This window comes from Pieris brassicae, chromosome 13 (genome assembly GCF_905147105.1).
Source record: "Pieris brassicae chromosome 13, ilPieBrab1.1, whole genome shotgun sequence".
Taxonomy (NCBI): Eukaryota; Metazoa; Arthropoda; class Insecta; order Lepidoptera; family Pieridae; genus Pieris; species Pieris brassicae.
Genome location: NC_059677.1, coordinates 1532306 through 1546478, shown reverse-complemented (window position 1 = coordinate 1546478; position 14173 = coordinate 1532306). Strand labels below are relative to the sequence as shown.

At 33.2% G+C, this 14173-nt stretch overlaps 2 protein-coding genes across 14 annotated transcripts in view; one reads left to right on the top strand and one right to left on the bottom strand.

Moving 5' to 3' along the window:
- LOC123717656 (neurobeachin) overlaps positions 1–14173 on the top strand; it is a 468381-nt gene that overhangs the window by 403588 nt on the left and 50620 nt on the right. The gene's annotated exons all lie outside the window — the stretch shown is intronic.
- The window catches only part of LOC123717658 (facilitated trehalose transporter Tret1-2 homolog), a 48222-nt gene that overhangs the window by 1803 nt on the left and 32246 nt on the right, over positions 1–14173 (bottom strand). For both annotated transcript variants that reach the window (XM_045673763.1, XM_045673764.1), the window contains exons 2-4: positions 8104–8203; positions 534–663; positions 49–234 (exon numbers count right to left, since the gene is read on the bottom strand). In XM_045673763.1, the coding sequence (XP_045529719.1) occupies positions 49–234; positions 534–663; positions 8104–8203 (416 nt within the window). The remainder of the gene's footprint in view (positions 1–48; positions 235–533; positions 664–8103; positions 8204–14173) is intronic.

Below are 14173 nucleotides of genomic sequence, written 5' to 3'. Positions count from 1 at the left end.
AGTGTGGCGTCACACTGACTTCAAAAGTCTATATCTAAATAAACTTACCTATAGTAAATCCTGTGATGAACCTCCCAACACAAAGAAAGATGTAAGTCTCCGAGAAGGCGATGACAAGCCAGCCCACAAGGTTAGGTAGGACTATTGACTGCAGGAGAAGCTTTCGACCTACTGCATCAACCATCATCCCACCAAGTAGCGCACCAATTGGATTTGATATCACACCCAAGCTCGCTGAAAAGAGTTAGAGTATATGAAAGTTGTGTTTGAATTATACTGAAGCTTTTAACTGGGTATATCACAAAAATTTCAATGAAACAGTCGGAAAAAGTTAATAAGAAAATTTCCATAGCAGAACGAATTGATGATGTTCCCTGGTTGGATGATTACCAACCAATTGTACGTCATGGCATAAACGATAGTATTATTAGCAGTGCAGTCCACTAAGGCAGTGCGTTAGAACCCAAAATGTGCAGATTTTTGTAACACATACGTAAGACTGTGAGGAAATTTAACGCGAACAATTAACTTACCAATCCATGAGCTTTGTTCGTAAGATATCTGTGGATATTCATGCGTGTACTGGGGCAGCAGAACCGCGGAGAAGCCTTGACAAAACCCGACTGATATGTTGATAGACTGCGCTGCCAACGCCGCCAAAACCTGAAAACAATCACCAATTAATACTCAACACAAATATATATCCAGACAAAGTTACATACTTCTAAAAACATTATTTGATCTGTACATCCGAGCCCGAAGAAAGCTAAATTCTAATATTATTTGTGTATAAATAGTCCAGGGCCTGGCGTAACTCAATGGAGACCATTGACATTGTGTTTCGCGCGTAAACACGGGAACTGTGCCAACATTTTTTTCAAGTGAATACGGTTTTAAAACGTGATCGACACACGTGGTGATTAATGGGTGGGTTTCAGCGGATGTAAACGTCTTGAGGAAAATTTTAGACTCGTTAATGAAGTTATCCGGTGCATGAATGCGTAGAGCACACTGGCTCCAAGGCTCTTCACGCAGGCTTTCTTAGTTTTATAAGCGGCGATTACCTAAATCGCCTTTAAGCCGGGAGTGTATAACATGACAACGGCACTTTCTTCAGCGTTATAATTATAACGTTTTTCTAGCAATAAATTATTTTGTACATTGTATAATTATATCCTAACCCAGGAGGCGTATTACTAGTTGACCCGGTAAACGTGGTTTTTCCACATAAGTATCGAACACATAGAACTGAAGTAAAGTGAGTGAGTTAGTTTCGGCGGCGTTTGTTGTATGGATATGTTCAGTTATATGTTAAATATATAGATAACATTAGGGGTTAAACTAACTTGACTTATTGAATAGTTCGTAGATCTAAGTGACACTTATGTTATTGGACATGATCGGGAAAGATTATGTATATGTAGGAGTAAGGTAGTTAAATCAGAGACTTAATTGAATCTCTAGACGATTAATTAAATGTCGATAATCAATCAAGTCGCTAATGTTCCGTCAGGCAAGTGATTGGCGACTAACCTAACAATTTACAATAAATCAAAACACGGAACTTCTAAGATCATAGTTCTTCATGATCACACCGAAATGACAATAACAAATGAAATAATAATTGCGGAGTCTTGTTTTACATTGTTAATCAACACGCTGGCTTTCGGTCAGACAGGTAGTTAAACGTTTTCGACGCTGCTTTATTTAAATCAAAATGCTAGCGACTTGATTGAATATCGACATTTAATTAACTGTCTAGAGATTCAATTAACTCTCTGATTTAACTACTTTACTGCGACATATATAAATATGAAAATTAACTAATGTTAGGTTACATAACTCGTGGAACGCGTTTATTTTTACCGCTGAAGTAATAACAATATGATGGTCATAATGTCGTATTTACAGACAGTAGAATAAATTCTCACTATACTAAGAGAGTAGAAGACTTGAGTTCTTTCTATAATGAGCATGTGACTAGACTCTCACGTATCCAGGCCGAATCAGGCACGACACTGGGTTGTCTTCCGAAAATCGCTTAGAACAGAAGGCAAACTGTCAGGAGTTGTTGATGACCATGGACACACTGAAGGCTCGCAAGTTTTGTCGGCATTTTTGAAATGGGATGCTTAACCCAAACGACCCAAAGTCGAATTGGTACAGAAATACTTAGTGAGTACTACATGAGTAGTCTTCGGCCTTTTTAATGGCCGTGCGTGTTAAATGGGTAATTTATATATTAAATATGTTGTTGATCGAGTTGACAGGAATTTATATAACTTGAGCATTTATGTATAATATAGGTGTAACAAGCGGAACGATATTATGAGATGCTACACGGTTCTGATACCCTGGTACTTTGATCATACATTTTTTTCACGTGTTTTTTAAGATATGGTTTTTGTGAGTTCTAACTATTTTTAGGTTTTGTTTTTAAGTGTTTTTTTTCCATTAAAAGATAGCATGTAACATAAAAACAAAAAAACGCATGCCCATCTCAAAAGTCAATGTTAATCTGTCTAAAAATTCCGTGGTCACGCTTTATGTTGGCCTCAGAATGCATATATTTTCTGTGCCTGACATGTCGAACTAACCTTCTTGTACATAAAAAGATAAAAACAAAAATTTACACATAAGTTGTGCGTATGGTCTCTTTAGAACTTAAAAACAGGTCTTTATAGGTTTTGAGTCACTCAATTAGTCTTTAACAATTATAATAATGAGGATTATGTATGTCAAATAAAACAGAAGCAAAAATAAATAATAAAATATTTTTTATTGCTTTATAATGCAATATTTACGAAGTTTTAGGGTAACTACCTCATGTAAATAGTAAATAAACAATATTGTCCTAGACATCATTTGGATCATATAATGATTTTAAAGTCAGAAATTCAGCATTGATAACGCTAAGTCCCAAACGTGGAGATTGTGAAACACTCATTGTAAAGAATAAACAAAGTTGAAATACGAAATGATATGTAATTCCACTTCGGAACAAGCCAGTGATTACTTACACGCAAATTTAATGATAGGATTATACGCGGACAACAGGAAACTTTTACAATCATTTTTAAATTTAAAATAAAATCTCTTCATACAATGTAAATTTTTAACAAAAAAGATTTTAGCGAAAACAAAGTAAAAGGCGTTTCTCAGACTGATCTGGTAAACCCGGAGACTTGGCCAAAATTTAAATTTAAATTAAAAATTAAATTGCATAAAAATGAAATTCTAAATTTGATTTAAATATTTAAAATTTGAACCAAATTAAAACTATTCAATTTACGGTATCATTTTAAATAAGGAATTATGACGCGTTGACATTGTTATGAAGCCATTTTGTTCCCGAAAACATGTTAGTTACTTTTAATGCTACATGAAACGTCAGTCACGGTCGTATGAAAATAAATTTAATGAGAAATTGTCGCGGTTACGGGTAAGACGAGAAAAATCGAGCGTGACCAATAAATTTATTAAATTTGAATTAAAATAATCAATTTTATATGATTAAACATTTACTAACATATGTATGGGATATTTTTCAAATGGTCTATCTGGGTCGGGTCGGCATTATTTTTTTCACACATGCATTTTGAAATTTACATTATTTTGCGTTTCTGAAATTAAACCCCTTATATAACCCCTGTAGGAGTTGATAATAGACAAAATTTAGTGACAGCTATTTAGATAATAATTAGTTGATTTATATAGACAAGTGTCCTTTATTAATTGTACTGACATTTTATTTTTGAACTAAATGTCTTAAACTGGTTTTATATGCGTCCTAATATATGTTTTATCATAAATCGACTGGAACAAAGAAACAAGTTAATACTGGTATTGATAAGAAACACTGATGGTATCTTGAGATACATTCTAAATTTAAATAACTTCTGATCATAATTTGTTTTCAAATAAAATTTAATTTCTTAAATTTATTTAAGATATATTCTAAATTTGATTGAAATAAAAGTCTTTAATAAATTTAAATTATTTTCGAATTTGTTCAAATTTCGAATGTTCGACTATTTATTGAATTGTTATGAATGAGTATCCAAAGAATTCAATCGGAACATGTAGTTCCTGAGATATTTTATATTAATCGATGCAATAAAACAGCATCTTTTCATTGTATTGCTTATGTAATATTGATGAATGATCGAGATGCTGACCGCGATGTCTATCTTATGTTTTAATTCTTAAGTATATAGCATAGTTAGCGGTGTATCACGATTCTTAATCTTGTTCTATGCTCTGTTGTATAAATTTTTCAAGTACATTAAAAACGAATTATCGATGCTGGAATGATTATGTCAATTGTCATAATAGCAATAATGAAGGGTAATTGTCTGTTTACCTACGGTTACTCTATTACTGAAACTGTTATGTAACTGATACTGCGTCAGACTTCCTTCTATATGAGATGCTTTGAGTATATGTTGCATCACATATATGAAGATTTTGCAAAACAAACCTAAAGTGACGCCCAAGACTCCCGTATGTCAACAATGTTTTGAGTTTACTACAGCAGAAGTAGTTCAAAACAGTAGGGACTGGATTGGCTAGATTGCTAATATATTCCAAATATGAAAAATATTTTTGAATTAAGAATTTAGATGTTTTACAAAACACAAATGTTCCATACATATTAAATAATATAACATAATTTTAAAATTAGAAATTTGAAATATTAATAAAAGAATATTCATTTCGTCATCTATAATTTGATATGATTTGAATTCCATATTCAAAAATAATTGATTTAAAAATTTCGAAAATACAACTATTTACGGCACAAGGCCATGAAATTATATTTTCTTTTAAAGAACACCAAGCATATTTTAACGAAATTCCACATTTAAAATTATGAATTAAAGGAATCTGGCCCCAGTCATGATTTTAAAATTCGAACAAGAAATTCCGTTTTTAAAAAAGGAATGAAACAATAAATAACGCCACGTGCGTCTTGATTATGAAGCGAAAGGAACGAGGTCGTGCGTGTGCGTGTAGCCTTACAGTTGGTAATGAACTTGACCGCGTGCGAATTACGCTAGAGTCGTCGACCCTCAATATGGCTTCTGTTTTGGTTTATTTAACGATACACTACACTGACTTTGTGGCATATAAACGGAGGTCCTACTTTTAATTATTAGTGAAATAAATGTGTCTGTAAAGTCCAACTTCCGTAAGAAATTTGAAATGTCTTAAACCTTGTGCGTACACTCCTATACATTCCTGTTCGCCTAGTACCTAAAGACAGAAAACCCTTGCATGTTTTACACCTAAATATATATATATATATATATATATATATATATGTTTATATTACTTGTCTGTCTATAATAAAACGATGAAGGAACATCAGACATATATATATATATATAGCTCTCGTATATTTGATAAATTTGTACTGTAAAAGGCATAAATGGGTGTGACTTAATTTCCTTTTAAACTGACGGTCGAGGTTCACCGGAACTACATAATTAATATCCGTATAATAAAATACCTTCCGGTATATAAAATATGACAACTATGAGGGTAAGACTCAGAGTCGCGACTTAGCAAAGTCAACGAACATATAGCATATTCAAAGGATGGCTACCCACCCAAAAAAATGGGCGGCCCGTTTGCCTATAAAAGCCGACTTTCGCGCGTACGTTGATGGAAATTACCGTGAGTTTGATTACAATGATCTGATCATAGAAGCCAACTACAAAAATATATTACAAAACATATACAGATATACGAGACCAAGGGTTGTGTGTGTGTGTGTGTTTTGTACTTTACAAACTCATCAGAGCTTTGTTGCTAAGGAAAATATCTTATGCAACACTCGCTGAAGTTGTATTTAGTAAATAATTGAATATTGTACTATGTTTATACTTAACAATACTTCGTAAGTTCTTTGGTATTTTTACGAAAATGGTAACTATGGGGTTGTTTAAGAAATTGTTTCCTTTACTGGGGAGTCGTGAGTCTCAATTTTGAATATTGCTGAATTTCACCGAATTGGTTAAAAAGCAGTTTTACGGTTCGAATGGGGCCGGATTTAGAGGTCCCTGTTGCCCTCACAATAGAGAAAGGCCGGAACACATTCGCGAGCCCTGCGTCGTTGAGAGAGTATATTTAACAAAAATAATATTTTTTAATAAAACAGGGGGCAAACGGGCAGGAGGCTCACCTGATGTTAGGTGATTTCGCCGCCCATGGACACTCTCAATGCCAGAGGATCTTTCTAGATCCTAAGTCGAATTGGTTCGGAAATACTTCAGTGGGCATCTGGTTCCACATAGTGTGCGCGGCAAAAAATTCAGGAAAATAAAAAATAAATCTTTTGATCTTTGAATGTTTTACTACAGTTATTTTAGAACCAGAAATCATCACTACAATCATCATTTGTACTCATTTGGGACCCTTTGGCCCCAAATCCTCAAGACCTCTAAACCCGGAATACTTCAAACTTCAAACATAAAAAAATCATTCATCACCTATTCATTCATTATATATGTTATGGTTAATACAAAGTCTATGAAGACTATGTTTGCTAAATAATGTTTAATTAGTTATATATCAAAACAATTAAACACGGCAAAAACATTTATGTCTGACTTTTTGTCTCGAAAATTATGCAAGTTTTTATCGTTATCTTGTTTATGCCAAAAACTATGGTTGCAGGTAGTCATGTTATTTAATTAACTTGAAGACTTAGATACAAGTTGACTGATACGAAAGAAATTAAGTCCAGAAAACGAATAGCTAGCCCTATGACCGAGGTTAGCACAGGCCTTGTTGAAATCCTTATAATTTTTAGTCTTGAAACATTGTGCAACATACAAGGGAACCTGTCTTTTAATTGAAAAAGACGCTCATAATTATTTTCCATTTAATGTTGTGTTATAAAAAACATTCTAGATGCGCGTTAAAATTAGCATCGGGCACTTTAAGTGGGGAAAACCGTGGTTATCAATTTGATATTTAAGCATCAAAAGAAATACTAGACATTTCTTATTAATTAAACACAGATATTTAATCTACGGAAAATCCCTGTGTCTCATTCATTAACATATTAATATACTTTCTAAATATTTATACTATTTAAGCTTCGATTGGTAAAGGCTCTCTAGGCAGCAAAGTTGAAACATTTATAAACATGTTTCTACGGTAATGATTAGAAACATGTTTATTCCTCGAAACTAGTGTTTATTTGGTGAAACATTCTTATTCCTAGTTTTGTCTTTTGTTAACATAGCTTTTACACATTGAAAGAAAACACTTTTTACCGAATTGAGGCTATATATTATTATAAACTTATTTATTTAAAATTTTCCAACGTTTCACGTGTTTTACAGTGTGCGTGGTCACGGTGTCTGAAGACAAAAGGTGTTGAATGTCAAAAGCATCACAGCTGTAGAGAATGTTGTGTTATCTGTATTTATTTCCCCGGAGTTGATATCAACTAAAAGATGACGGGTTTTTTTTATAATTATAAGTTTATATATAAAACTTCAATTCGGTAAAAAAGTGTTTTCATTCTTATTACTTTCTTTAAAAGGACATTATTCATTATTAACACGTGTCGCATTTAATTGGATTATCAGTGTTTAACAATCGTTAACCGTATTAATCTCTCAGTAATTATCAACGTGTATTGTTGTTGACATAAACTGTTTATAACGATTTTATTACAGATTTACGCCAATTTTAAATTATTACCAAAGGAGTCGTTCCTAGTCTTTCTAAATATACATTTAACGTATTCTGTCCCCTTGACCCAAGGCCCATGAGTGGATCCTATAGAAATTAATAAAAATAAATAAATTAGTAACGCCACAACCTTTTAAGGTCTCAAATTTCTGCATCTGTTTCACAATCTAATAGGCCTCCTGTGTGGTCAGCCTCCTGTGACTGACACAACGCCGTCGACTTTTTGGGCCTAAAGCAAGCCGTTTTCTTCACCATTTAATTTACCCTTCGAGCGAATATTAAATGCGCATAGAAAGAAAGTCCATTGATGTACAGCCGGTTGCGACCCTAAAGACACTAGGTCACCAACATATAGAATTGAATACCTAAATATATATAACACTTAATACACACCATATAGAGGTCTCCATAGCGGCACACCTTCCAGAAGCCCTTGATGCTAGCAAGCATGGTGCGCGTGCGACGCTCGCCTACCCGCGCCGCCGCTACCCTCCTAAAAAAACGTTTTGGTTTTAAATGGAACACATGAGGGTAGGCAAATAATGCTTACAATATTAAAACACGATTACTACTATTGCTTTTTTAACATACATATATATATAACTTACTGATGGCTTAAATATTATATGATATTTTCAATAAAAAACACATAGTCTCGCAGAGGACTCATTAATGTCTGTTAGTCCAACGAAATGTTGCGGGTTTGTGCTAGTAGATGGCGTTATAACCAAACTAATATGAGTAGAAAGAGTATGAACTAGTAGAGTATAGTTATCAGAATATTATTTTCCAACATAATATCTTACGCTTAAAACATAAAATTAATGAAGCCTTATTTATTACTTTTAACATTTATCCTTCTTTAAAAAAGATAAAAACAATTTTTTTTCTAAGGACTATTTGTGTCTCTTTCCGACTGGCTCCATCTCTCTCTATCTTGTGCATTTTTCTCCCAATCTTGTCCACCAACTCCCAATTTTCTCTGGTGGCCTTTTCTACCTTGTTACCCTCTTTCTCATACGCTAACCAAACAAAAATCCTTTCGGTTTATGTATTTAATGTTATTTATTTTACACTTATTAAAGAAGTATTATTTATGTGTGTGTAAAGCAAAGATAATATTAATCAAGAAATTAATTAATAGATAAACACATTATTTACTATCTCCTCACATAATTTACTGATGTTTGTAATTGACATTAATGACATATATTATCTATGATGATTTTTTTTATATAATCTGGATACAAGTCTTTTGGCCGAGAGTTCGAAACATTAGTGACGCCATCTATCGACGCATTTGAAATATTCTTTTTTGTTTATCGCCGTGTCAAAGGGGTTTTAAACAACATCCCAGGAGAGCATGAAATTCATGTTATTATCGATCTTTATCATCAGCGTTATCATTTGATAAGAACAATGTTTGTTTTGATGCGAATGTAAGATTTACACTATTGTACTTCGGAATACAATTTTCCACAACTGAGCGTTTAAAGGCAGTATTTTCCGCGCACACCTAATGGAACCAGCTGTCCTATGAAGTATTTCCGAAACAATTCGACTAGACAAGAAAAGACAGTACCAATTCCTAAAACATCGAAAACGCACTTGTCAAGATACCCTACAACCCTTGAATGAGAGTGGCATGTTGAAACTACTGGGCCAACACTGCTGGAATAATGATTAGGAGTCGCAAAACATCTTGCTAGAATACATGAAATCTAAGCCGGTGAAGTTGCAAACAGTTGCAAAAGGTATGATCATATTGGACACAACGTAAATCTAATCTAATCTGAGGTCAAATCGATTAATTATTTTATGATTATGTGTATATGTGTGTGTGTATTATGAGCATGTTGGCTTCAGAGTGCAACTCTCATCCCTAAGGTCGTAGATTCGCTTCCCAGCTGTCCACCAATGGACTTTCTATCTATGTTCGTGAGGAAATCGAATTGATCATACAGATACAGAAATCTGAGGCCCAGACCTAAAAAGGTAGTGCCACTGGTTAATTATAATATTAAATATAATATTATAAATTATTTTTCCGTTATAGAAATTAAATTATAGGGCATATTTAAAAAAACAAACCGTCTTTCCAATGTTTTTTCAACCGGCACAACCTTTTATTTTCTCCTAATGAGCAAGTAGGTGGTCAGCCTATGAGAGTCGCACACTGAAGCCTCCAGGGCAACATAGCTCCATAGACCCCAGTGGCAAATTCCTTCAGGCTTTACGACATACATTAAGCATCAAGAGAGAAGATTTAAAAATATGTGTGGTGTAAGCGTGATAGAAGTAATAGTTAGGTACGTGACCATTGTGGGTTAGAAGAGGACAAGACAAGGAGACTAAAGGGAATGCTTAGGCAGACTTGCGCCGTTCCACGACTGAGCGTTTTTCGAGACAATTTTGGCCACGCACCACCGCTATGTGGAACCAGCTGCCCACTGAAGTATTTCCGAACCAATTCGACTTAGGGTCATTCAAAAAAAGAGCGTACCAATTCTTAAAAGGCTGACAAGGCACTCGCGAGCCCACTGGCATTGACAGTGTCCATGGGTGTGGCGGGCATCGCCCGTTTGCCCCCAGTTCTATAAAAAAAAATAAGGAGGTTTGGCCATGTGGGATGAGAAACAGTTAACAAGCAGGATATACAAGACAACAGTGGATTTTGGTGGGTTGGGAAGGCGTCTTCGTATAGAATCCAGGACGTACTAGAGCTTAAAAAATGGGACCCGTAACCGATAAGTATGCATGGTGAATGTCATGAATGAAGAAAAGCAAGACTACGGTCTGTCTGGTCTTGCAAGTGGAGATCCGAGGATCTCCGGGGTAAAAGGCGTGAAGAAATAAATAAATTATTATGCATAGCAAAATGAATTCTCGAAAATGTGTGAGAAATTACGTATATTTATTCTATATATTTTATCTCAAATAACATTCCCACATATTAAATCCAACAAGTCTTTACATATACAACCTTTACGATTATTTAATTTTGTTTTATATACAAAGCATAATATGTGTATCAATAAGACAAAAAACTATTGATTTAGCATTTGGACAGCATACCAAAAAACAAAAAGTATTCTATTAAAAGAAATGGTCCATCCTGAACGGGAAACATAGGTATGCTAATGGAGCTGTATACTGCTAGAATCAGACTGGGTTATCAGATACACTTGGCGAAGAAATAAACAATACAATTGTGGACAGCAACAAAAAATATTGTATTTATAGCAATGGTCTATCTGGAACACTAAAGAGGTAGGCCATGAAAGCCGTAGTCTAAAATTAAAGAGTGTGAGAGAAAATCTCAGACACTTGACGAAGGAAAATTTGGATGGATGGTCCATCTGGAACCCATATAAACCGTATTCTAGATTAAAAGACGGGGAGAAAATTGGAGGTACTTGACGAAGGATGAAGAAGAAGTGTTTATTGATATATTAATTTTATATTCGATTGTGTGTATTGAACAATATACAGTCTAGGTTATATTTTAAAGGAAAGGCTTCCTCAGAAGGCATTTGTGCAGCACTTTTCAAGTTTTGTTTGTGGTCTTTCTTGATTAAAATTTTTCCACAATATTAAACGATTCATTATCTATTTACTTAATTTAATTTTAATAGTTAACGGTAAACGGTGATTAAAGTAAATGTAGTTCACAAAATTTAACTGTAAAATAAAATAATTGGTTTTAAACGTTTCAATATATCGCGTATATATGTAAGTGGTTATTATTATACAGCTACATATATGTATAATGCATAATTTTGATTAAATATGTCATCGTAGCTGCAGTTAATCAAAATCACGGTGAGTAATTCTTGCCAGTTTCTCGACAGCCTGGATGGGTTCTGTTTGTAAACTTCTTTTGGATCATTAGGGATATATGATGAGAGTACATTTTTAGGATGCGCGCGCATACCGTTGCAAAAAACCGACACTCACCGTTACAATTTAACTAGATAATGCGTTATAATAAATATATCAATGTATTAAATACCTTTTTTTCTATTGTTAATTTGTTTTTTTTTCTATTAACGGCGTAATAAGGCGTTTAAAAAGATTTTCGTCTTGTTATGCCAAAGAAGTGTAACTTCAACGCGTGTACATAAGTACACAACCATGTTTTTTCCCATTAAGGTTCATGAGTGTACACAGTAACAAACATTGTGATTTAAACAGCACGGTGATATACTGTAAATCACTCTCTTCGTCTCTTGAGAGCTATCGAGTGTGGCGTCACTGATAGTGTTATCAGTACACGCTCCTTTAAATAATACAATTTATTGATTGAAAATAATATGCGACCTTATCAAACATTACACATTTAATAGACATACGCTGGCAAGGACCTCCTTATTTACGGAAGCTTTCCAAAGCTCGGCACAATGATACATTGGTACAAAAATACAATTATAATGTTATACGCAAGTGCCGGTCAACCCTCTTAGGTCTGGGCCTCAGATTTCTGTTTCTATTTCATGATTATTTGTCCATCAATAAGCAATCTAATAGTGGACTTTTGGATCTAATGTTTATGTTTTAGTTTCATGATTATTTGTCCATCAATAAGCAATCTAATAGTGGACTTTTGGATCTAATGTTTAAGTTTTAGTTTCATGATTATTTGTCCATCTAATAAGCAATCTAATAGTGGACTTTTGGATCTAATGTTTATGTTTTAGTTTCATGATTATTTGTCCATCAATAAGCAATCTAATAGTGGACTTTTGGATCTAATGTTTATGTTTTAGTTTCATGATTATTTGTCCATCAATAAGCAATCTAATAGTGGACTTTTGGATCTAATGTTTATGTTTTAGTTTCATGATTATTTGTCCATCAATAAGCAATCTAATAGTGGACTTTTGGATCTAATGTTTATGTTTTAGTTTCATGATTATTTGTCAATCTATTAGGTGATCAGCCTTCTGTGTCTGATACATGTCGACTTTTTGTATATATGGCTGGTTTCATTACAATGTCTTCCTTCTCTGATCGAGTGAATGTTAAATGGGCTCATAGAAAGTCCATTTGTGCTTTGTCACTAACAACACTAAGCAAACACTGCTATTAAGTGGAATATTAATTTTAAAGTGTGAAGGGAGCAGCCATGTATATCCAGACCTAGCTCGTGTAACAGAATCCACAATCTGGATATAGGTAAGATAATAAAAAAAGGGACCTTCTATAAGTACTTCTTCGATAATATTTCAGTTTATTTACATAAAACCTTTATACCTTACATAAACTCATGAAACATAGTATCGGCCTTATATATAGTAAATTACTTAAAAAACGTAAATGTAAATTTACAATTAATTTAAGTTATTTTTGACGTTCATAAGTGTACTTGGTTAACAATATGAATAAATATCTTTAGAGTTTGAGTTTAAAGGAACTAAGTGTAACCGCCGGCCATGGAATGTCAGAGGTGGTGTGTTGCCGTCCTTTCAGGGTACTCTTTCATGATTTTCATAAGTGGTGTCGGTTTGGAAATTCCTCTACTGGCAGCAGGTTCTATAAAGATGTGGTGCGCGGTGGCTTTAGGCATTATCACTCTATAGCTAAATCGTACATATCGTTAAGGCAGCGTTCGTAAGAAACGTCTTCGCTTGACTACCACGAAGCAGTCTTCATTTATCCATTTTAATAGTTAATATAGGACACAAATAACGTTTCTTTTGGTAAAGGAATTTTCAAAATAGGTTCAGTAGGTCCAGAGATACAACACTCACAAACTTTACCTTTTTATTAGAATAGATTATAGCTTCAAGCTCACTTAACTTTAGTTAACTAATATTTTTTATTAACTTAACTAATTTAAACAATTGATTAATAGTTAATGTAAAAAAGTTTCGTAGTTATGTTTAAAATTACATAGAAATGTCATATCGAAAATTTCAAATACATATGTATTCTGCTTATAAAATATTGCTACGTATATAGTAGTCTGTCTTTCTTTATCGCAGCGTTAACACAATGTGACAGAAAGAGACGAAGTACTTATTTATTAATGAGTTCTAAATTAATTAATTAGGGTACATAATTAGTAATTAATTTAAGTATTTTTTTAAATATTAATTGGTGTAGATAAAGCTCTGTATGTGAAAAAAATAATTAAAGAATTCACTTATATAAAGAAATAATTTACAACAAAAATTAATTTGCTTGTATAAGTATCACATGCATAATTAGATAACATCGAGACTATATTATTACATATATGTAATTAATTTATCTCTAACAGTAAACACAAATTATTCCGACACGAATGTATATTTATATATGTTTATTACGAATAAACTGAAAAAATACTTTTTAAAATCCGTACCGTTTAATAATTATTTTTAATAAAATAATTTATTTTAACACATATCAGTTTAATAACGATATATATTTATAAAACAGTTATATATGTTATATTTAATTTTAAAAAATCATTCTTCGA